Raw genomic sequence first — 24,725 nt, forward strand, 5'->3', positions numbered from 1 at the left:
CTGCGCAATCACAACAACCTGCACAATCACAACAACCTTCACAATCACAACAACCTGCACAATCACAACAACCTGCACAATCACAACTTACACAGTCACAACAACCTGCACAATCACAACAACCTGCACAATCACAACAACCTACACAATCACAACAACCTACACAATCACAACAACCTGCACAATCACAACAACCTGCACAATCACAACAACCTGCACAATCACAACAACCTGCACAATCACAATAACCTTCACAATCACAACAACCTACACAATCACAACAACCTACACAATCACAACAACCTACACAATCACAACAACCTACACAATCACAACAACCTACACAATCACAACAACCTACACAATCACAACAACCTGCACAATCACAACAACCTACACAATCACAACAACCTACACAATCACAACAACCTACACAATCACAACAACCTACACAATCACAACAACCTACACAATCACACCAACCTACACAATCACAACAACCTGCACAATCACAACAACCTGCACAATCACAACAACCTACACAATCACAACAACCTACACAATCACAACAACCTACACAATCACAACAACCTGCACAATCACAACAACCTGCACAATCACAACAACCTGCACAGTTACAACAACCTGCACAGTTACAACAACCTGCACAGTTACAACAACCCGCACAGTTACAACAACCTGCACAGTTACAACAACCTGCACACTCACAACAACCTGCACAGTTACAACAACCTGCACAATCACAACAACCTGCACAGTTACAACAACCTGCACAATCACAACAACCTGCACAGTTACAACAACCTGCACAGTTACAACAACCTGCACAGTTACAACAACCTGCACAATCACAACAACCTGCACAGTTACAACAACTTGCACAATCACAACAACCTGCACAGTTACAACAACCTGCACAATCACAACAACCTACACAATCACAACAACCTGCACAATCACAACAACCTGCACAGTTACAACAACCTGCACAGTTACAACAACCTGCACAATCACAACAACTTACACAATCACAACAACCTGCACAATCACAACCTGCACAATCACAACAAATTGCATAATCACAACAACCTGCACAGTTACAACAACCTGCACAGTTACAACAACCTGCACAATCACAACCTGCACAGTTACAACAACCTGCATAGTTACAACAACCTGCACAGTCACAACAACCTGCACAATCACAACAACCTGCACAATCACAACAACCTGCACAATCACAACAACCTGCACAATCACAACAACCTGCACAATCACAACAAATTGCATAATCACAACAACCTGCACAGTTACAACAACCTGCACAGTTACAACAACCTGCACAGTTACAACAACCTGCACAGTTACAACAACCTGCACAGTTACAACAACCTGCACAATCACAACAACCTGCACAATCACAACAACCTGCACAATCACAACAACCTGCCAACAAAACAGAGACACTTGTTTTATGTGTGAGTGTGAAAGAGGAGTGTGTACAACACCATGTTATAAAGAGTTCCACAACTGCTCAACTTGTTGGGTCATGTCTGGTGACTCTACATGTGTATGTGTATATTATACAACAATAGCAATAAAATTTGTTTTTATTGATGGTTTGTGTAAACAAGTTTTGTAAATAACATAATGATAATAATGTTTGTGTGGCTACTGGGTTGCATTCAACACGTATATATATGTACGTTGTACTTTACTTTGGTCTCACATACCACATAAGTTGTTAGAAAAAAAATTAAAGAAGACAAGAAACTTTCAAATGGGAGTAAATTTAAGAATACTGAGTGACTGGCATTCACCGCTGTTTCCATACGCGGCTCATTTTCTGCAAACTTTACGCCCCTCTGTCTCGGTAAGTACTGATCGCAAGAAAAAAAATTGGGCGGCTGAAAACTATCAGCAAATTAATCTTATAATTTTGCTGAGAATTTTTTTTTCTTGAATATTTTGCGACAGATGAGACACTTCAGGGTTTGGGGTTGTGACAGTTAAAGGGTTAAATTGTTGTGTAAGACAAGATAGAAGACCAGGAACATCAGACACAGAATTCGTTTTGCTACAGTTTCTCGAGGGTCGTGAAAAAATAATTTTTGGAGTGACAGGAAGCGTAGTATGCTGCTATTTGATGAAATTCATAAGACATCTAGATACGAAAATGTTGTGTTAATGGGAGATTTTAACTTTAGACAAACTGATTGGAACAATGAGACAGGAAATTTTGAGTTTAGAGACTTTCTAAATACGGTTCAGTATTGCTTTTTAAAATAGTTTGTGACAGAAACAACTAGAGGAAACAATCTGCTTGACTTGGTTCTTGCCAACAAAGATTCACTAATTAATAATCTTGAGTTTAATGATGAGCTTGAGGAAAGCTATCACGAATCATTTAGTTTCAATATATCATAGAATTACCCAGATAACTGCAATCAAGTCTGTTTCAGATTTTTGCTTGGCCGACTTCATGGGGCTGAGAAATTACCTGGATGGGCTAAATTGGGATAACCTGACTGGGTCAGGTAGGTGATCTTGGTTGCCATTATGATGCTTTTTGGAGCACAATTAAAGCTGCCCAGACAACTTTTTTTTCAAGTAGGGAAATTAGATCTAACAAAAATTATCCCAAATGGAAAAACGATAGAATAAAACATCTCAATGGTCAAAAGAGAGGCATATATAGGTATATCAAAAGAGCGGATGAGCAGTTAAGGTATCAATATATTCAATTAAAGAGAAAAAAAACAGTAAGAAAAGCAAAAAGCTATTCTGAGGCTAAAGTCGCAAGGGATTCGAAGACTAAGCCAAAAGTGTTCTTTCAGGTATACACAAGTAAGATTTGGGACAAGATAGGCCCACTTAAGAGTGACTCAGGTCAGATCACTAACATTGGTAAGGAAATGTGTGAACTTTTCAACACTTACTTCCTCTCAGTTTTTACTCAGGAAGATACTAGCAAAATTCCAGAAAAAATAAATTACGTAGAACTATGCACGATTAGGGTAACTAGTGACATGGTCCACAGACAAATAGAGAGATTAAAGCCTAACAAATCCCCAGGCCCTGTTGAAGTGTTTGCAAAGGTTTTAAAGGAATGTAAAGAAGAACTTAGCACACTTTTGGCTAATCTTTTCAATATATCACTACAAACTGGCATAGTGCCAGCCAATTGGAAAATGGCAAATGTAATACCTGTTTACAAGGCAGGTGACAGGCCCTTAGCTTCGAGCTATAGACCAATAAGCCTTACTTCCATAGTGGGAAAATTTATGGAATCAGTAATTGCCGAGGCAATTCGTAGCCATCTTGATAGGCATAAATTGATTAATGAATTTCAGCACGGTTTTACAAAGGGGTTTTCCTGTCTTACGAATTTACTAATTTTTTTCATTAAGGTATTTGAGGAGGTAGATAAAGGTACTGAATATGATTTTGTGTATATAGACTTCTGTAAGGCTTTTGATAGAGTTCCACATCAGAGGCTATTGAGGAAACTTAAGACACATGGAATAGGAGAAGAATTTTTTTCCTGGGTAGAGGCATGATTGACAAATAGGCAGCAGAGAGTTTGCATAAATGAGGAGAAATCAGAATGGGGGCACGTCACAAGTGGTGTTCCACAGAGGTCAGTGTTGGGCCCCTTGTTGCTCACAATTTACATAAATATTAAGGCATGCAAAGAGTATATTACATTTATTTGCCTTATGTACACACTCCCATATAGGCTGCCTCTCAACCAGTGAACCGGGTGCTAAGGGTTTAACGATTCAGGGGGCCCCATTGTTAAATCAGTATCTTGGTTCAGCCAATCATATTGTGGGTCTGACAATTGCGAAGGTGATGTGGTAGTGCTTATGAGTCACTCTTGCCAGATTCATCCAGCTGCTGGTTGCTCACGGTTGTCCTCTCTGTCTTTAGGCTGTTTTCTTCCCTCTTGATTACTGTGATACAATTATTTTCCAAAATTTTGTACATAGTGTACATACCTGTAAATACCTATAATTGTATCTGGTGAAGGAAAATAGAATTTAAAGACTACTGCTATGTTTGTTTTCAAGCTCCCATTATGATCAGGTAAACAAGCCTTGATTACCTGAAACTGAAATATAGTGGCCTGTCTGGGATCTGTAGCTGGACTTAGAGCAAGAGCTGGAGCTTAGAGCTGAAGCTGGAGCAAGAGCTAATCTTTGTGTTGTTTAGATAGTTTGCTATCTGGTATTGCATCAGCTTGGCTATCATTTCCGATTATTGTGTGTCAACCATGTAATTGCTTCGCTATTGTGTGTCAGCCTTGCTATTGTGTGTGAGTATTCTGCATTCAGCTTTGCTATTGTGTGTCACCCTTGCTATTGTGTGTAAGTATTCTTCAGTCATATTGTGCATAGCTACTTGAGTGTGTATTGCAAACAGCATGTTACGTTGGAGTCAATCCCACCTATACTAGTCAGATGATTGATGTCTGAGTTGACTTTGTTAAACCTGCCCAAACTTTCTCTACAGCATTGTTGGTGAATTGCTCATTTTATTGGTATTGACTATCAAAACACTCATACTGCTGGGCGCCTTCGTGACATTATTAGTACAAAGTTGAAAGCTGAGGCAACCATTACACGTCAGATTGACATGTCTCCCTCTACAGGAGTGGTTTTAGTCGCAGATCTCTGCTTAGGTTCTTGCAGAATAATGGGAGAGACAACACCTGAACACTCAAACCAGCAGTCTCGAGAAGCAACAGGGCCTCGGGGTTGGCTAACGGCGAGTCTGCTTCACTGGCGCTTGAGTTAGCAAAAATCAATCTTGAGGAGACCAGAAAACAGCAAGCATGTGCTTAACAAGAGCTTGATAGAGAGAAGAAGAGGACGCAGTTTACACAAATGGTAAATGACCTTAGTTTGCAAAAGCAGTACAGCTTACCTAGAGTTTACCTGGAGACAGATCCGGGGTCAACGCCCCCGCGGCCCAGTCTGTAACCAGGCCTCATGGTGGATCAGAACCTGATCAACCAGGTTGTTACTGCTGGCTGCACGCAATCCAACGTACGAGCCACAGCCCGGCTGATCAGGTACCGACTTTAGGTGCTTGTCCAGTGCCAGCTTGAAGACAGCCAGGAGTCTATTGGTAATCCCCCTTATGTATGCTGGGAGGCAATTGAACAGTCTTGGGCCCCTGACACTTATTGTGTTGTCTCTTAATGTGCTAGTGACACCCCTTCTTTTCATTGGGGGGATGTTGCATCGTCTGCCAAGTCTTTTGCTTTCGTAGTGAGTGATTTTCGTGCGCAAGTTTGGTACTAGTCCCTCTAGGATTGTCCAGGTGTATATAATCATGTATCTCTCCCGCCTGCATTCCAGGGAATACAGGTTCAGGAACTTTAAGCGCTCCCAGTAATTGAGGTGTTTTATCTCCGTTATGCACGCCGTGAAGGTTCTCTGTACATTTTCTAGGTCAGCAATTTCACCTGCCTTGAAAGGTGCAGTTAGTGGGCAGCAATATTCCAGCCTAGATAGAACAAGCGACCTGAAGAGTGTCGTCATAAGAACATAAGAAAGAAGGAACACTGCAACAGGCCTACTGACCCATGCGGAGCAGGTCCATGCCCCCCCCGGATTAACCCAATGACCCCTCCCCCGGATTAGCCCAATGACCCACCCAGTATGGTCACCTCCAATCAAGGAAGGAGCACGGCGCCAGACCCAGCAGCACAAGCTAGTCAAGTCCAACTCACACCCACCCACACCCACTCATGTATTTATCTAACCTATTTTTAAACCTACACAACGTTTTAGCCTGAATAACTGTACTCGGGAGTTTGTTCCACTCATCCACAACTCTATTACCAAGCCAGTGCTTTCCTATATCCTTCCTGAATCTGAATTTTTCCAACCTGAAACCATTGTTGCGAGTCCTGTCTTGGCTGGAAATTTTCAGCACGCTATTTACATCCGCTTTATTTATTCTTGTTTTCCATTTATACACATCGATCATAACATCCCTAATTCTACGCCTTTCTAGAGAGTGCAGATTCAGGGGCCTCAGTCTATCCTCATAGGGAAGATTTCTGATACATAGGATCATCTTTGTCATCCTCCTCTGTACGTTTTCCAGAGCATTTATATCCATTCTGTAATACGGTGACCAGAACTGAGCAGCATAGTCTAAATGAGGCCTAACCAAGGATATATAGAGTTGAAGAACAACCTGAGGACTTTTATTATTTTACTTCTAGACATGAAATCAAGAATTCTGTTAGCTTTATTGCGAACACTAATGCACTGTTGTCTTGGTTTTAGATTACTGCTAACCAGAACACCTGAATCCTTTTCGCAAGCAGTAATATTAAGATCTACATTATTTAGTTTATATATGACATTTAGAACTTTGCATTTGCCAATATTAAACTGGGCTTGGCATCCCTAGTTTTGAAGGTTCTCGTTATCCATCCTGTCATTTTTCTAGCAGATACAATTGATACAATGTTATGGTCCTTGAAGGTGAGATCCTCCGACATGATCACTTTCAGGTCTTTGACGTTAGTTTTTCGTTCTATTTTGCTGCTGGAATTTGTTTTATACTCTGATGAAGATTAAATTTCCTCATGTTTACCATATCGAAGTAACTGAAATTTCTCATCGTTGAACTTCATATTGTTTTCTGCAGCCCACTGAAAGATTTGGTTGATGTCCGCCTGGAGCCTTGCAGTGTCTGCAATGGAAGACACTGTCATGCAAATTAAGGTGTCATTTTGCAAAGGAAGACACGGTGCTGTGGCTGACATCCTTGTCTATGTCAGATATGAGAATGAGAAACAAGATGGGAGCGAGTACTGTGCCTTGTGGAACAGAGCTTTTCACCGTAGCCGCCTTAAACTTTATTCTGTTGACTACTACTCTGTGTTCTGTTTGTTAGGAAATTATAGATCCATCTACCAACTTTTCCTGTTATTACTTTAGCGCGCATTTTGTGCGCTATTACGCCATGGTCACACTTGTCGAAGGCTTTTGCAAAGTCAGTGTATATTGCATATGCATTGTTTTTGTCTTCTAGTGCATCTAGGACCTTGTCGTAGTGATCCAATAGTTGAGACAGACAGGAGCGACCTGTTCTAAACCCATGTTGCCCTGGGTTGTGTAAATGATGGGTTTCTAGATGGGTGGCGATCTTGCTTCTTGGGACCCTTTCAAAGATTTTTATGATATGGGATGTTAGTGCTATCGGTCTGTAGTTCTTTGCTATTGCTTTACTGCCCCCTTTGTGGAGTGGGGCTGTGTCTGTTGTTTTTAGTAACTGTGGGACGAGCCCCGTGTCCATGCTCCCTCTCCATAGGATGGAAAAAGCACATGATAGGGGCTTCTTGCAGATCTTGATGAACACGGAGTTCCATGAGTCTGGCCCTGGGACAGAGTCCATGGGCATGTCATTTATCGCCTGTTCGAAGTCATTTGGCGTCAAGGTAACATCAGATAGGCTTGTGTTTACCAAATTCTGTGGCTCTCTCATAAATAAAATCATTTAGATCTTCGACTCTATGTCTGGTTAGCGGCTTGCTAAAAACTGAGTCCTGAGAGAGGGAGTTTGTTAGTTTAATATGTTTATTATGCACCCCATACCCATCCTGTGGGCGGTAGTCAAAAGATTACAGAGGTACATAATTGGTCCAGGGACTGGACTCCAAAGTTTTGATAGCTGAGCAAGTTACAGAGGTAATGAACTCACAATTTACAAAGGTAATGAACTCACAATTTACAAAGGTAATGAACTCACAATTTACAAAGGTAATGAACTCCAGGTAAGTCTGGTCACAATCATGACAAGTTACAAAGGTATTTACAGATTACAGAGGTACGTAATGGGTCCAGGGACTGGGCCCCCAAAGTTTTGATAGCTGAACTAGGTACAAAGGTAATGAGCTCACAAGTTACAAAGGTAATGAATTCTGTAGAATGGTTACTTACGTTTATACTTTGGCTACAATCATGAACAAATTATAGAGTAATGAGCAATTCACACTTCCACACTCGGTCACAACTGTAATGAGTTATTGGTGCAAATATTGATTGTTGAGTCACACACACCACACACACACACACACACACACACACACACACACACACACACACACACACACACACACACACACACACACACACACACACACACACACACACTTTAGTTTAATATCTTTATGCACCCCATACCCATCCTGTGGGCGGTAGTCAAAAGATTACAAAGGTACATAATGGGTCCAGTGACTGGACCCCAAAGTTATGATAGCTGAACTAGTTACAAAGGTAATGAACTCCAGGTAGATCTGGTCACTAATCATGGCAAGTTACAGAGGTAATGAATCAGCTTCACTCCTATACATGGTTACAGTCATGAACAAATTACAAAGTAATGAACCACTGATACGTCCACACCTGGTCACAATTGTAATGAGTTATAAATACAAATATTAAGTGGATCATACACCCACACTAGTGCGCGCGCGCACATACACACACGAGGGCGCACGCACGGACATGAGAGAGGGAGCAGAGGCACTTTGTGTACCACTAACAAAAGTCTTCAAGACATCTATCGAAACATGGCGACTACCGGAAGTATGGAAGACAGCAAATGCAGTCCAAATTTTTAAAAAGGATGCAGACACTAAGCATTTAACTACATACCAGAGTCACTGACGTGTATAGTATGCAAGGTCATGGAAAAAATGATCAGGAGAAGAATGGTGGACCTCATGCGTGAGTGCATGATTCCAGGCTGCCTGCATAAGTGAATGATTGCAGGCTGCCTGTATGAGTACATAATTGCAGGCTGCCTGCATGAGTGCATGATTGCGGGCTGCCAGCGCGAGTGCATGATTGCAGGCTGCCTACGTGGTTGCATGATTGCAGGATGCCTATGTGAGTGCATAATTGCAGGCTGCCTGCGTGAGTGCATGATTGCAGGATGGCTGTGTGAGTGCGTAATTGCAGGCTGCCTGCGTGAGTGCATGATTGCAGGCTGCCTGCGTGAGTGCATGATTCCAGGCCGCCTGTGAGAGTGCATGATTTCAGGCTGCCTGCGTGAGTGCAAGATTGCAGGATACCTAGGTAAGTGCATAATTGCAGGCTGCCTGCGTGAGTGCATGATTGCAGGATCCCTGTGTGAGTGCATAATTGCAGGCTGCCTCCGTGAGTGCATGATTCCAGGCTGCCTGTGAGAGTACATGATTTCAGGCTGCCTGCGTGATTGCATAACTGCAAGCTGCCTGTGAGAGTGCATGATTGCAGGCTGCCTGTATGAGTGCATAATTGCAGGCTGCCTGCATGAGTGCATGATTGCAGGCTGCCTGCGCTAGTGCATGATTGCAGGCTACATGCGTGATTGCATGAATCCAGACTGCCTGCGTGATTGCATGATTGCAGGCTGCCTGCGTGATTGAATGATTGCAGGCAGTCTGCGTGAGTGCATGATTGCAGGCTGCCTGCGTGATTGCATGATTGCAGGCTGCCTGCGTGAGTGCTTGATTGCAGGCTGCCTGCGTGAGTGCATGATTGCAGGCAGCATGCGTGATTGCATGATTGCAGGCTGCCTGCGTGATTGCATGATTGCAGGCTGCCTGCGTGATTGCATGATTGCAAGCTGCCTGTGAGAGTGCATGATTCCACGCTGCCTGTGAGAGTGCATGATTGCATGGTGCCTGTGCAAGTACATGATTGCAGGCTGCATACATGAGCACATGATTGCAGGCTGCTTGCATAAGTGCATGATTGCAGACTGCCTGCATGAGTGCATGATTGCAGGCTGCCTACGTGAGTGCATGACTGCAGGCTGCCTGCGTGATTGCATGATTCTTGGCTGCCTGCGTGAGTGCATGATTCCAGGCTGACTGCGTGAGTGCATGATTCCAGGCTGCCTCTGAGAGTACATGATTACAGGCTTCCTGCGTGAGTGCATGATTCCAGGCTGCCTGTGAGAGTACATGATTGCAGGCTACCTGCGTGATTGCATAACAGCAGGCTGCCTGTGAGAGTGCATGATTGCAGGCTGCCTGAGTGAGTGCATGATTGCAGGCTGCCTGTATGAGTGCATAATTCCAGACTGCTTGCATGAGTGCATGATTGTAGGCTGCATGCATGAGTGCATAATTGCTGGCTGCCTGTGTAATTGCATGATTGCAGGCTGTCTGCGTGAGTGCATGATTGCTGGCTCCCTGCGAGAGTGCATGATTGCAGGCTGCCTACGTGTGTGCATGATTCCAGGCTGCCTGCGTGATTGCATGATTGCAGGTTGCCTGCGTGAGTGCATGATTGCAGGCTGCTTGCGTGAGTGCATGATTGCAGGCAGCCTGCGTGGTAGCCTGATTGCAGGCTGCCTGCGTGATTGCATGATTGCAGGCTGCCTGCGTGATTGCATGATTGCAGGCTGTCTGTGAGAGTGCATGATTCCACGCTGCCTGTGAGAGTGCATGATTGCATGGTGCCTCCGTAAGTACATGATTGCAGGCTGCCTGCATGAGTACATGATTGCAGGCTGCTTGCATAAGTGCATGATTGCAGACTGCCTGCATGACTGAATGATTGCAGGCTGCCTGCGTAAATGCATGATTGCAGGCTGCCTGCGCAGGTTGCCTGCGTCAGTACATGATTGCAGGCTGCCTGCGTGAGTGCATGATTGCAGGCTGCCTGCGTGATTGCGTGAGTGCAGGCTGCCTGTGTGATTGCATGATTGCAGGCTGCCTTCGTGATTGCATGATTGCGGGATGACTGTGTGAGTGCTTGATTGCAGGCTGCCTGCATGAGTGCATGATTGCAGGCTGCCTGCGTGATTGCATGATTGCAGGCTGCCTGCGTGATTGCATGATTGCAGGCTGCATGCGTGATTCCATGATTGCAGGCTGCCTGCATGATTACATGTTCGCAGGCTGCCTGCGTGAGTGCATGATTGCAGGCTGCCTGTGTGATTGCATGATTTCAGGCTGCCTGCGTGAGTGCTTGATTGCAGGCTGCCTGTGCGAGTGCATGATTGCAGGCTGCCTGAGTGATTGCATGATTACAGGCTGCCTGTATGAGTGCATGATTGCAGGCTACCTGCGTGATTGCATGATTGCAGGCTGCCTGCGTGATAGCATGATTGCAGGCTGCCTGCGTGATTGCTTGATTACAGGCTGCCTGCGTGATTGCATGATTGCAGGGTGCCTGCGTAAGTGCATGATTGCAGGCTGCCTGCGTGATTGCATGATTGCAGGATGCCTATGTGAGTGCATAATTGCAGGCTGCCTGCGTGAGTGTATGATTGCAGGCTGCCTGCGTGAGTGCATGATTGCAGGATGCCTGTGTGAGTGCATAATTGCAGGCTGCCTACGTGAGTGCATGATTCCAGGCTGCCTGTAAGAGTGCATAATTGCAGGCTGCCTGCGTGAGTGCATGATTGCCGGCTGCCTGTATGAGTGCATAATTGCAGGCTGCATGCATGAGTGCATGATTGTAGGATGCCTGCATGAGTGCATAATTGCAGGCTGCCTGCGTGATTGCATGATTGCAGGCTGCCTGCGTGATTGCGTGATTGCAGGCTGTCTGCTTGAGTGCATGATTGCAGGCTACCTGCGTATGCATGATTGCAGGATGCCTGTGTGAATGCATAATTGCAGGCTGCCTGCGTGAGTGCAGGATTCCAGGCTGCCTGAGAGAGTGCATGATTGCAGGCTGCCTGTGTAAGTCCATGATTACAGGCTGCCTGCATGAGTGCATGATTGCAGGCTGGCTGCATTAGTGCATGATTGTATGCTGCCTGCATGAGTGCATGAATGCAGGATGCCTGCGTGAGCGCATGATTGCAGGCTGCATGCGTGAGTGCATGATTCCAAGCTGCCTGTGAGAGTGCATGATTGCAGGCTGCCTGCATTAGTGCATGATTGTATGCTGCCTGCATGAGTTCATGATTGCAGGATGCCTGCGTGAGTGCATGATTGCAGGCTGCCTGCGTGAGTGCATGATTCCAAGCTGCCTGTGAGAGTGCTCGATTGCAGGCTGCCTGCATTAGTGCATGATTGTATGCTGCCTGCATGAGTTCATGATTGCCGGATGCCTGCGTGAGTGCATGATTCCAGGCTGCCTGAGAGAGTGCATGATTCCAGGCTGCCTGCGTAAGTGCATGATTGCAGGCTGCCTGCACGAGTGCATGATTGCGGAATGCCAGCGTGAGTGCATGATTGCAGGCTGCCTGCGTGGTTGCATGATTGGAGGATGCCTATGTGAGTGCATAATTGCAGGCTGCCTGCGTGAGTGCATGATTGCAGGATGGCTGTGTGAGTGCGTAATTGCAGGCTGCCTGCGTGAGTGCATGATTGCAGGTTGCCTGCGTGAGTTCATGATTCCAGGCTGCCCGTGAGAGTGCATAATTGCAGGCTGCCTCCGTGAGTGCATGATTGCAGGATGCCTGTGTGAATGCATAATTGCAGGCTGCCTCCGTGAGTGCATGATTCCAGGCTGCCTGTGAGAGTACATGATTTCAGGCTACCTGCGTGATTGCATAACTGCAAGATGCCTGTGAGAGTGCATGGTTGCAGGCTGCCTGTATGAGTGCATAATAGCAGGCTGCCTGCATGATTGCATGATTGCAAGCTGCCTGCGCTAGTGCATGATTGCAGGCTACCTTCGTGATTGCATGAATCCAGACTGCCTGCGTGATTGCATGATTGCAGGCTGCCTGCGTGATTGAATGATTGCAGGCTGCCTGCGTGAGTGCATGATTCCAGGCTGCCTTCGTGTGTGCATGATTGCAGGCTGTCTGCGTGAGTGCGTGATTGCAGGCTGCCTGCGTGATTGCATGATTGCAGGCTGCCTGCGTGAGTGTTTGATTGCAGGCTGCCTGCGTGAGTACATGAATGCAGGCAGCATGCGTGATTGCATGATTGCAGGCTGCCTGCGTGATTGCATGATTGCAGGCTGCCTGCGTGATTGCATGATTGCAGGCTGCCTGTGAGAGTGCATGATTCCATGCTGCGTGTGAGAGTGCATGATTGCATGGTGGCTGCGCAAGTACATGATTGCAGGCTGCATGCATGAGTACATAATTGCAGGCTGCTTGCAAAAGTGCATGATTGCAGACTGCCTGCATGAGTGCATGATTGCAGGGTGCCTGCGTGAGTGCATGACTGAAGGCTGGCTGCGTGATTCCATGATTGCAGGCTGCCTGCGTGAGTGCATGATTCCAGGCTGCCTGTGAGAGTACATGATTACAGGCTCCCTGCGTGAGTGCATGATTCCAGGCTGCCTGTGAGAGTACATGATTGCAGGCTACCTGCGTGATTGCATAACAGCAGGCTGCCTGTGAGAGTGCATGATTGCAGGCTGCCTGAGTGAGTGCATGATTTCAGGCTGCCTGTATGAGTGCATAATTCCAGACTGCTTGCATGAGTGCATGATTCTAGGCTGCCTGCATGAGTGCATAATTGCAGGCTGCCTGTGTAATTGCATGATTGCAGGCTGTCTGCGTGAGTGCATGATTGCTGGCTCCCTGCGAGAGTGCATGATTGTAGGCTGCCTGCATGAGTGCATAATTGCAGGCTGCCTGTGTAATTGCATGATTGCAGGCTGACTGCGTGAGTGCATGATTGCAGGCTCCCTACGTGTGTGCATGATTCCAGGCTGCCTGCGTGATTGCATGATTGCAGGTTGCCTGCGTGAGTACATGATTGCAGGCTGCTTGCGTGAGTGCATGATTGCAGGCAGCCTGCGTGATAGCATGATTGCAGGCTGCCTGCGTGATTGCATGATTGCAGGTTGCCTGCGTGATTGCATGATTGCAGGCTGCCTGTGAGAGTGCATGATTCCACGCTGCCTGTGAGAGTGCATGATTGCATGGTGCCTGCTTAAGCACATGATTGCAGGCTGCCTGCATGAGTACATGATTGCAGGCTCCTTGCATAAGTGCATGATTGCAGACTGCCTACATGAGTGCATGATTGCAGGCTGACTGCGTGAGTGCATGATTGCAGGCTGCCTGCGTGATTGCATGATTGCCGGCTGCCTGTGTGAGTGCATGATTTCAGGGTGCCTGCATGATTGCATGATTTCAGGTTGCCTGCGTGATTGCATGATTGAAGGATGCCTGCGTGAATGCATGAGTGCAGGCTGCCTACGTGATTGCATGATTGCAGGCTGCCTGCTTGATTGCATGATTGCAGGCTGCCTGTATGAGTGCATGATTGCAGGCTGCGTGCGTGATCCGAGGAATTGGAGTCTTTGTGTTAACGAGAAAAAAAAATTGGGGTGAAAGTGGGAGGGGGAACCTCAGAAATTTGATCCGAGGAGATGGAGATCATAAGAAAATGAAATTCAAAAAAAAATTTGAAAAAAATTGGAAAAAAATTCGGGGAGCGGGGGCGATCCGGACGACGCTGCAGAAGGCGCAGCAGAAGGCATGGGCGGGCGCGACGAGCAGGCGTGTGGGGCACGGGCGGGTGCGAGGGTGCGGAAGGGCCGGTGGGTCGGCGCTAGGGTGGGGGGCGCCGGGGGCCGCGGGTGAGATGCGAGGGGGCCGCGGGGGGCGCGGGTGGGGGTCGTGAGTGGGGGGCGTGGGGGGGGTCGTGGGTTGGGGGCGTGGGGGGGGTTGAGGGTGAGGTGGTCTCGAGGGCGAGGTGGTCTCGAGGGCGAGGTGGTCTCGAGGGCGAGGTCAAGGTCATTAGCATATAGGTGTGAAAGGGAGCCGCTCAGGAATGAGTCACTCTGTAGAAGGCCTTTTCAGGAGGAGCCATACTGTGGGAGCCATACTGTGGGAGCCATACTGTGGGAGCCATACTGTGGGAGCCACTCTGTAGAAATCAGCACTACTGTTATGCAGTATTAAGGGGATGGATGATGGTGGTTGCAACAAGCTGGTAGGTGAGGAAAGTGTCTAGGTAAGTGTTCGAACAAGCAACAAAAGTGTATCTCACAGCTGACAGGAAGACAGGGAGGGGGAAAAGGAGTGAAACTATAATGCTACTGTAATGGTGCTATACTCAATGAATTATAATTGGTGGCCCGTGGCCTGGTAGGCAAAGCTCTCGCTTCACACGCTGAGGTTCCGTGGTTCGGTTCCCTGCACCTATCAGTAAAATGGGTACCTGGGTGTTAGTCAACTAGTGTGGGTCGCATCCTGGGACAATGACCAAATTTGCCCGAAATGCTTTGCATGACAAGCGGCTTTCTATATAGTAGTATGTCAGTGATGTCAGGTAGACCTGTATACTATGCACTTGTAGTAAATAAAGATATTATTAATAAGTAAGTTACTTATAGATGGGTTTCATTCAAGTAAATGATGAGTGTAGCTGAAGTGTTGTAGATAAAGTAAAGTTTTTTCAAGGATTCTTAAGGAATGCAAAATGGAACTCTGAATTTACTTTTTTCACTAAGGTATTTAAGGAGGTAGATCATGGTAATGATATTGTGTATATGGACTTCAGAAAGCCTTTCGATAGAGTTCCACATTAGAGTAAAATGACACATGTGCTACTAATGTGACATTTTACTGTGGAAAAGTTTTGCTCTCCAGGAGCTGGGTCGAGCCGTCTTGACAAAGGTCCCAGAGAGCGAAACGTTGCAGCAATAAAATGTGACATTAATTGCATGTCTCATTTTACCTAACAATATTAGTGATATAACGTCTGAAATACCCGTAAATCCATGCCCACAAGCTGTCACCAAATTGTCATGTGGGGGTTTGATACGTGGATTGGTTAAGAACACTCACGTAGGCTGGTTAGTATGTATAATTATAACGGAAAGTATGGGAAGAAGCCGTGCCGCCCTGCCTCCCTGCTCTCTATCTTAAGACTGACCCACCAGTGAAGCCTAGGAGGTGAGCGGCATTCAAAAACATGCTATGGTCAGCAACAGAGTGAATAACAGTCAGTGATTCACACAGACGGTTGGTAGTGAGTCATACTACTGGAAACTGGTTACTGGTAACTGGTACTACTGAGATATGTGCTGGCCAGTACGAGCTCAAAGAGAAGTGAGCGACGAGAGACTGCCGGCACACAGGACAAGATAAGTAGAAAAAAAAGATATATAAGGCTGAAATAGGTAGGAACTTCAATATTCCGGGTCGACAGATGACACTTGTTATGCAGGGTTCTGCATGACATCGTAATGTACATATAGTGGAGAAGTGTGCCATAATAGTATGAATATTATAGTTGTAAGGAATAATTTTATAATTGATAATGTGCATTTGGGGGTACTGTAAAGTACTCTAACTGTAATTATAAAGAAATTCTGTTAATGATTTATTTTCCAAGGATGTTTGGGTACGCGGAGTAAGCGTGGTTTGGGGGAGTCACGTGACGTTAGCATGGTGTGTAGAGGCTGGCATCGGAGATGCTGTATTTTTAAGATAAGTTTGTAGTTGTCCACTCATTTTGTTTATCCAACTCAAGCCATAGGCTCTCATATGGCTTACCTGTATGTTCACCCAGGCTCTGACATGGTCAGGGTGCTGTGGGAGGAGTGAGGAAATAAAAAATGAGGTGTGGAGTAGAGTGGGCCTGACGCTGACGAGGCCTAGGTGTTATGGTGGCTGGACCTCCAGCCAGCTGTTGTTTGTGTACCCTCATTTGGGCGTTGAGGATTAAGGTTTTTCTGTTATGTTATGTTATGGTGACTAAATAGATATATTTTCCTAATTGGGATTTTTGAATAACCCTCTGCTACCCAACCCCTTTAAGTACACATACCAGTTTAGCGCTTTCTGTTTTGTCTGGGATAGCCCTGGGTGGCCGGTTTGGGCTAGTATGTGTGTAACTTTTACTTTTGCCCTTAGACCAGGCTCAAGCCCCCAGCTATCCCACATTTTTGCATAACAACGCTGGTAAGTGAGATAGACAAAAAGAAGCCTAGGAAATGAGGCCAGAAAACTAACGTAACGTAAAGTAACATGAAGCAGAAGAATTAAGCCTATTAAATATTTTTTCCCATACACCTTTTTGACCTTTCACGAGTCGCCGATTGACTTTTACTCTATTAAATGAAAATAAAATAATATAAATCATAATATTAGATTATAAATATGAGTTAAAACAGTAAGAGAGAGTAACTCACATATCAGAAAGTGAGTTAATGATGAGTGTACCGACGACGTTGCCAGCTACACCAGCAGACATCCAAGTTGCCACAAGACTGTCCCGTTCACACACCCAGTTTTCTTGCATACTCAGTGTCTGGTCGTAGTAGGTGTGGTCATACTCCCACCCTGCCTGACAACCTGTAACAAACACATGATACACTCAGTGTCTAAGTGGTAATAGGTGTGGTCATACTCCCACCCAGACTGACAACCTGAAACAAACACATGATATACTCAGTGTCAAGTGGTAATAGGTGTGGTCATACTCCCACCCAGCCTGACAACCTGTAACAAACACATGATATGCTCAGTGTCAAGTGGTAATAGGTGTGGTCATACTCCCACCCAGCCTGACAACCTGTAACAAACACATGATACACTCAGTGTCAAGTGGTAATAGGTATGGTCATACTCCCACCCAGCCTGACAACCTGAAACAAACACATGATATACTCAGTGTCAAGTGGTAATAGGTGTGGTCATACTCCCACCCAGACTGACAACCTGAAACAATCACTTGATATACTTAGTATCAAGTGGTAATAGGTGTGGTCATACTCCCACCCAGACTGACAACCTGAAACAATCACTTGATATACTTAGTACCAAGTGGTAATAGTTGTGGTCATACTCCCACCCAGACTGACAACCTCAAAGCAAACATACCTGGAGTTTACCTGGAGAGAGTTCCGGGGGTCAACGCCTCCACGGCCCGGTCTGTGACCAGGCCTCCTGGTGGATCAGAGCCTGATCAACCAGGCTGTTACTGCTGGCTGCACGCAAACCAACGTACGAGCCACAGCCCAGCTGGTCAGGAACCGACTTTAGGTGTTTGTCCAGTGCCAGCTTGAAGACTGCCAGGGGTCTGTTGGTAATCCCCCTTATGTATGCTGGGAGGCAGTTGAACAGTCTCGGGCCCCTGACACTTATTGTATGGTCTCTTAACGTGCTAGTTACACCCCTGCTTTTCATTGGGGGGATGTTGCATCGTCTGCCAAGTGTTTTGCTTTCGTAGTGAGTGATTTTCGTGTGCAAGTTCGGTACTAGTCCCTCTAGGATTTTCCAGGTGTATATAAACATGTATCTCTCCCGCCTGCATTCCAGGGAATACAGGTTCAGGAACCTTAAGCACTCCCAGTAATTAAGGTGTTTTATCTCTGTTATGCGCGCCATGAAGGTTCTCTGTACATTTTCTAGGTCAGCAATTTCACCTGCCTTGAAAGGTGCTGTTAGTGTGCAGCAATATTCCAGCCTAGATAGAACAAGTGACCTGAAGAGTGTCATCATGGGCTTGGCCTCCCTAGTTTTGAAGGTTCTCATTATCCATCCTGTCATTTTTCTAGCAGATGCGATTGATACAATGTTATGGTCCTTGAAGGTGAGATCCTCCGACTTGATCACTCCCAGGTCTTTGACGTTGGTGTTTCGCTCTATTTTGTGGCCAGAATTTGTTTTGTACTCTGATGAAGATTTAATTTCCTCGTGTTTACCATATCTGAGTAATTGAAATTTCTCATCGTTGAACTTCATATTGTTTTCTGCAGCCCACTGAAAGATTTGGTTGATGTCCGCCTGGAGCCTTGCAGTGTCTGCAATGGAAGACACTGTCATGCAGATTCGGGTGTCGATCTGCAAAGGAAGACACGGTGCTGTGGCTGACATCCTTGTCTATGTCAGATATGAGGATGAGGAACAAGATGGGAGCGAGTACTGTGTAATGTGGAACAGAGCTTTTCACCGTAGCTGCCTCGGACTTTACTCTGTTGACTACTACTCTCTGTGTTCTGTTAGTGAGGAAATTATAGATCCATCGACCGACTTTTCCTGTTATTCCTTTAGCACGCATTTTGTGCGCTATTACGCCATGGTCACACTTGTCGAAGGCTTTTGCAAAGTCTGTATATTACATCTGCATTCTTTTTGTCTTCTAGTGCATCTAGGACCTCGTCGTAGTGATCCAATAGTTGAGACAGACAGGAGCGACCTGTTCTAAACCCATGTTGCCCTGGGTTGTGTAACTGATGGGTTTCTAGATGGGTGGTGATCTTGCTTCTTAGGACCCTTTCAAAGATTTTTATGATATGGGATGTTAGTGCTATCGGTCTGTAGTTCTTTGCTGTTGCTTTACTGCCCCCTTTGTGGAGTGGGGCTATGTCTGTTGTTTTTAGTAACTGTGAGACGACCCCCATGACCATGCTCCCTCTCCATAGGATGGTAAAGGCTCGTGAAAGGGGCTTCTTGCAGTTCTTGATGAACACGGAGTTCCAAGAGTCTGGCCCTGGGGCAGAGTGCATGGGCATGTCATTTATCGCCTGTTCGAAGTCATTTGGCGTCAGGATAACATCGGATAGGCTTGTGTTAACCAAATTTTGTGGCTCTCTCATAAAAAATTCATTTTGATCTTCGACTCTCTGTCTGGTTAGCGGCTTGCTAAAAACTGAGTCATATTGGGACTTGAGTAGCTCACTCATTTCCTTGCTGTCATCTGTGTAGGACCCATCTTGTTTAAGTAGGGGCACAATACTGGACGTTGTTCTCGACTTTGATTTGGCATAGGAGAAGAAATACTTTGGGTTTCTTTCGATTTCATTTATGGCTTTTAGTTCTTCCCGTGATTCCTGACTCCTATAAGATTCCTTTAGCTTAAGTTCGATGCTTGCTATTTCTCTGACCAGTGTCTCCCTACGCATTTCAGATATATTGACCTCTTTTAGCCGCTCTGTTATTCTTTTCCGTCGCTTGTAAAGGGAGCGCCTGTCTCTTTCTATTTTACATCTACTCCTCCTTTTTCTTAGAGGAATAAGCCTTGTGCATACATCGAGTGCCACCAAGTTAATCTGTTCTAGGCATAAGTTGGGGTCTGTGTTGCTTAGTATATCTTCCCAGCTTATATCGGTTAGGACTTGGTTTACTTGGTCCCACTTTATGTTTTTGTTATTGAAGTTGAATTTGGTGAATGCTCGCTCGTGACTAATCTCATTATGTCGGTCTGGGGCTCCGCGCATACATGTCTGAACCTCAATAATGGTGTGATCTGAGTATATTGTTTTTGATATGGTGACATTTCTTATCAGATCATCATTGTTAGTGAAGATGAGGTCTAGTGTATTCTCCAGTCTAGTAGGCTCTATTATTTGCTGGTTTAAATTGAATTTTGTGCAGAGATTTAAAAGCTCGTGTGAGTGTGAGTTTTCATCAGAGCTGCCTCCTGGTGTTATTACTGCAACAATATTATTTGCTATATTCCTCCATTTTAGGTGCCTTAAGCTGAAATCCCCCAGGAGCAAGATGTTGGGTGCAGGAGCTGGAAGATTTTCCAGACAGTGGTCAATTTTTTACAGCTGTTCCTGGAATTGCTGGTATGTTGCATCCGGAGGCTTGTAGACTACCACAATGACTAGGTTTTGGTTCTCGACCTTTATTGCTAAAACTTCCACTACATCATTTGAGGCCTTAAGCAGTTCTGTGCAAACAAGTGACTCTGCAATGTACAGGCCATATGATATATTCAGTGTCAAGTGGTAATAGGTGTGGTCATACTCCCACCCAGCCTGACAACCTTTAACAAACACATGATATACTCAGTGTCAAGTGGTAATAGGTGTGGTCATACTCCCACCCAGCATGACAACCTGAAACAAATACATGATATACTTAGTATTAAGTGGTAATAGGTGTGGTCATACTCCCACCCAGCCTAACAACCTGTAACAAACACATGATATACTCAGTATAAAGTGGTAATAGGTGTGGTCATACTCCCACCCAGCCTAACAACCTGTAACAAACACATGATATACTCAGTGTCAAGTGGTAATAGGTGTGGTCATACTCCCACCCAGCATGACAACCTGAAACAAACACATGATATACTCAGTGTCAAGTGGTAATAGGTGTGATCATACTCCCACCCAGCCTGACAATCTGTAACAAACACTTGATAATCACATTTGTTAATAATTGTGGGTAAATTGAGAAGACACAAAGTTATGGTTTTAGAAGTGAAGGGTGAAGACTTCTTAGTTATAAGTCATTAAGTCAGTATGGTGCACTATTTTGACCTCTAACTATATTGTAGTCTTAATAATTGAAAGGACTAATTAACTTTAAACATTTTTTTTAACAAGTCGGCCGTCTCCCACCGAGGCAGGGTGACCCAAAAAATAAAGAAAATCCCCAAAAAGACAATACTTTCATCATCATTCAACATATTCACCACACTCACACATAATCACTGTTTTTTGCAGAGGTGCTCAGGATACAACAGTTTAGAAGTATATACGTATAAAGATACACAACATATCCCTCCAATCTGCCAATATCCCAAACCCCTCCTTTAAAGTGCAGACATTGTACTTCCCATTTCCAGAACTCAAGTTGGGCTATATAAAGTAACCGGTTTCCCTGAATCCCTTCACTAAATATTACCCTGCTCACACTCCAACGGCTCGTCAGGTCCAAATGTCATTCGTCTCCATTCACTCCTATCTAACACACTCACGCACGCTTGCTGGAAGTCCAAGCCCCTCGCCCACAAAACCTCCTTTACCCCCTCCCTCCAACCTTTTCGAGGATGACCCCTACCCCGCCTTCCTTCCCCTACAGATTTATACGCTCTTCATGTCATTCTACTTTGATCCATTCTCTCTAAATGACCAAATCACCTCAACAACCCCTCTTCAATAGCAACACTGCACTAGCCAAGGACTCGAACCCATGCTGCTTTGGCCTGCCTCAGGGTGGACGAAAACACATGACGCCCTTATCCACTGAACAATACAATCCTTAAGAGTAGGACATCCAGCGGAACTGGATGTTGTTCTCCCTACCCAAGGACACACGATGGTGTGGATGACTCTAGGCTAATTTCATTCTAGTCCCTGTTTGGTGAACTAGTTCAACGAGCAGTATTTTATATTATTGTGACCACGAACGAGAGGTTGATCAATAATATAAAATACTGCTCGTTGAACTAATAAAACTAATAAAACAACATATTAACAACTCAGAGCTACATCTCGAATACTTCGTCCAGCTTCCTGGCGGTGGGCCATGCGCCCAGAATGCTGCAGGTATTTCCTCTCTGGATCGCGACACTGAGTCTTTGAAAGAGAAAGCTGGTCGCCCTGTGATCCTTGGTTTCTATGATGAGCTTTTCACCCAGCTCTCTGAGGAACTTTAGAGCACACTTGCCCCATCCTCCGAGGGTCTCCTACCCTATTGGGATGAAGTTATAGCAATGAGGAAGGTCTTCATATTTGTGGGTCTTCTGGGTTTCCCTGTGGCTGGCAGTTCCACCCCTTCAGCTACGGAGTATGGCAAGTAGGTGTCTGCTATTGTGGTGGCATATGTGTTGTCCCAGGCAATCTGCTTTCCATCCTTCCAAGGTATCATAGTGGCTCCATCAGGATGCTTTTGAATTCTGTCAGACCTCTGTACTTGGGACTCCTGCTGAGCTGAGCAACGGGTTGTGGCGAGGCTTCTCTTTATGATGTCATTGATCTCTTCATGTCTGGCATACTTCCCTTCTGCTGTGTGACACACGAGATCATGAAGTCCGAATTGTTCAGCCGTCGCCCTGCCGCAAATATACCTATGTTCAGTGAGGACGGGGGCGGCTAGGTCAAGAGCAACACCAATCGAAATGGCCTGTAGGTCGAGTCGAGTGCCCAGGGAGGAATTAGGAACAGCTAGAAGGAAATCTCCTGAGTGTGGTGCCTTCACCGCCAGGAGATGAGCTTCGTTTTTTCCTGAAGCGTTGGTGAGCATTGTGTCGGCGATTTTTTCCACGAACGGTTTGTCCTAGTGGGACTGTTTGTGCTCCTTGGGAGGAGCTGGTCTACTGGAGGAGTCTGCAAGGGTGTCCCACCGCATTGCTGCTTCAGTAAACCTGAGCACTTCAGCTCCTACCACGTCTCTCAACCGTTTGGGGATGATCTTCTTGACTAATGCACTGGAGTTTACCTGGATAGGGTTTCGGAGGTCAGCGCCCCCGCGGCTCGGTCTGAGACCAGGCCTCATGGTGCATCAGGGTCTGATCAACCAGGCTGTTACTGCTGGCCGCACGCAAGCTGACGTACGAACCACAGCCCAGTTGGTCAGGTACTGTCTTTAGGTGCCTGTCCAGTGCCTTCTTTAAGACAGCCAAGGGGTCTATTGGTAATCCCCCTTATGTATGCTGGAGGGCAAATGAGCAGTCTTGGGCCCCAGACACTTATTGTGTTGTCTCTCAGTGTACTCATGGAACCCCTGCTTTTCATCAGGGGAATGTTGCGTCTCCTGCCGAGTCTTTTGCTTTCATATGGAGTGATTTTCGTGTGCAGGTTTCGTACCAATCCCACCAGGATTTTGCAAGTGTATATTATCATGTATCTCTCTCGCCGCGTTCGAGGGAATACAGATCATGGCTGCCATGGCTGCCTGGGACTTTACTCTGTTTACTATGACTCTTTGTGTTTAATTTGTCAAGAAGTTGTAGATCCATCTACCAACTTTTCCCATTATTCCTTTATCCCACATTTTGTGTGCTATTACACCATGGTCACACTTCTCGAAAGCTTTTGCAAAGTCTGTGTATACTACATCTGTATTTTGTTTATCCTCTACAGAATCCAGGACCTTGTCATAGCTGTCCAGTAGCTGGAACAGGCAGAAGTGACCTGCTCTAAACCCATGTTGTCCTGGGTTGTGTAACTGATGGGTATCTAGGTGGTTGGCTATGTTGCTTCTTAGAACCCTCTCAAAGATTTTTATGATACAGGATGTTAGTGCTAACGGTCTGTAGTTCTTTGCGATTGCTTTACCGCTACAAACATTGCTTTGCGCACCCCTATACCTCCCAGTCACTCTGGGAGGGTTGCCTGATCTCATTGTTGATCATCTAGTGACAGGTTCAGTGCCTTTTTAAAGGTTGATCTCATGTGTGCATCATATTCATGGAGTGTTGGGTTGTCAAAAGAGGGTGCACACCTCAGGAAGTAAGTGAATCTTGGCATAGTAAGACACCTTGTGAGGAGATACAGAGCATCATGGGCATCAAGATCGCTTATTCTCTCCTCCATTCTCATCAGGTCATTCAATTTGCCTTTGAGGACAGTGTCGATGGCCTGGTGACCTAAGAGTAACACTTCGTCCAACAGTACCCAAGAGGGTACTGTTGGACGGAGTGGTAGGAGAGGCTTCCAGGAGGATTCTTCGCACGGCTTTGATTACTTCCTGGTTCGTTATAATTTCACACTTGGAGGGATTGACGATTAGTCCCAAGTCTTCTCCCTGTCTTTTCACCAGTTGTAGGTCCTCTCACAGGGACTCTTCAGTACCTGCCAGAGTACCATCATCCAAGTACCAGATGTTGAGCTCGCTGTGTAGGCTGGAAGTTAGTACTCTTACTGCCAAGCAGAAGAGAAGTGGAGCTAGTGGGTCACCCTGCTGAACACCCTCTGATGAGAGAATTTCATGTTCTCTAAACAAAAGAATTGAGGGTTTGCTGTAGCCGGCTGAAATGAAAGGAAAAAGACTGGGGAACCTACCCTGAACCTCTAGCAAGACAATATCTCTCTTCACCATATTAAAGGAATTTCTAAAATCAAGTTTGA

The 24,725-nt window shown here is 45.7% G+C and overlaps 1 protein-coding gene across 1 annotated transcript in view; it reads right to left on the reverse strand.

Annotated features, from left to right (window-relative positions):
• The window catches only part of LOC128696603 (solute carrier family 22 member 7), a 360,956-nt gene that overhangs the window by 272,001 nt on the left and 64,230 nt on the right, over positions 1–24,725 (reverse strand). The window contains exon 4 of the mRNA XM_070094771.1: positions 17,106–17,268. Within this exon, the coding sequence (XP_069950872.1) occupies positions 17,106–17,268 (163 nt within the window). The remainder of the gene's footprint in view (positions 1–17,105; positions 17,269–24,725) is intronic.

The sequence above is a fragment of the Cherax quadricarinatus genome, chromosome 47, assembly GCF_038502225.1.
Source record: "Cherax quadricarinatus isolate ZL_2023a chromosome 47, ASM3850222v1, whole genome shotgun sequence".
NCBI classification, from domain to species: domain Eukaryota; kingdom Metazoa; phylum Arthropoda; class Malacostraca; order Decapoda; family Parastacidae; genus Cherax; species Cherax quadricarinatus.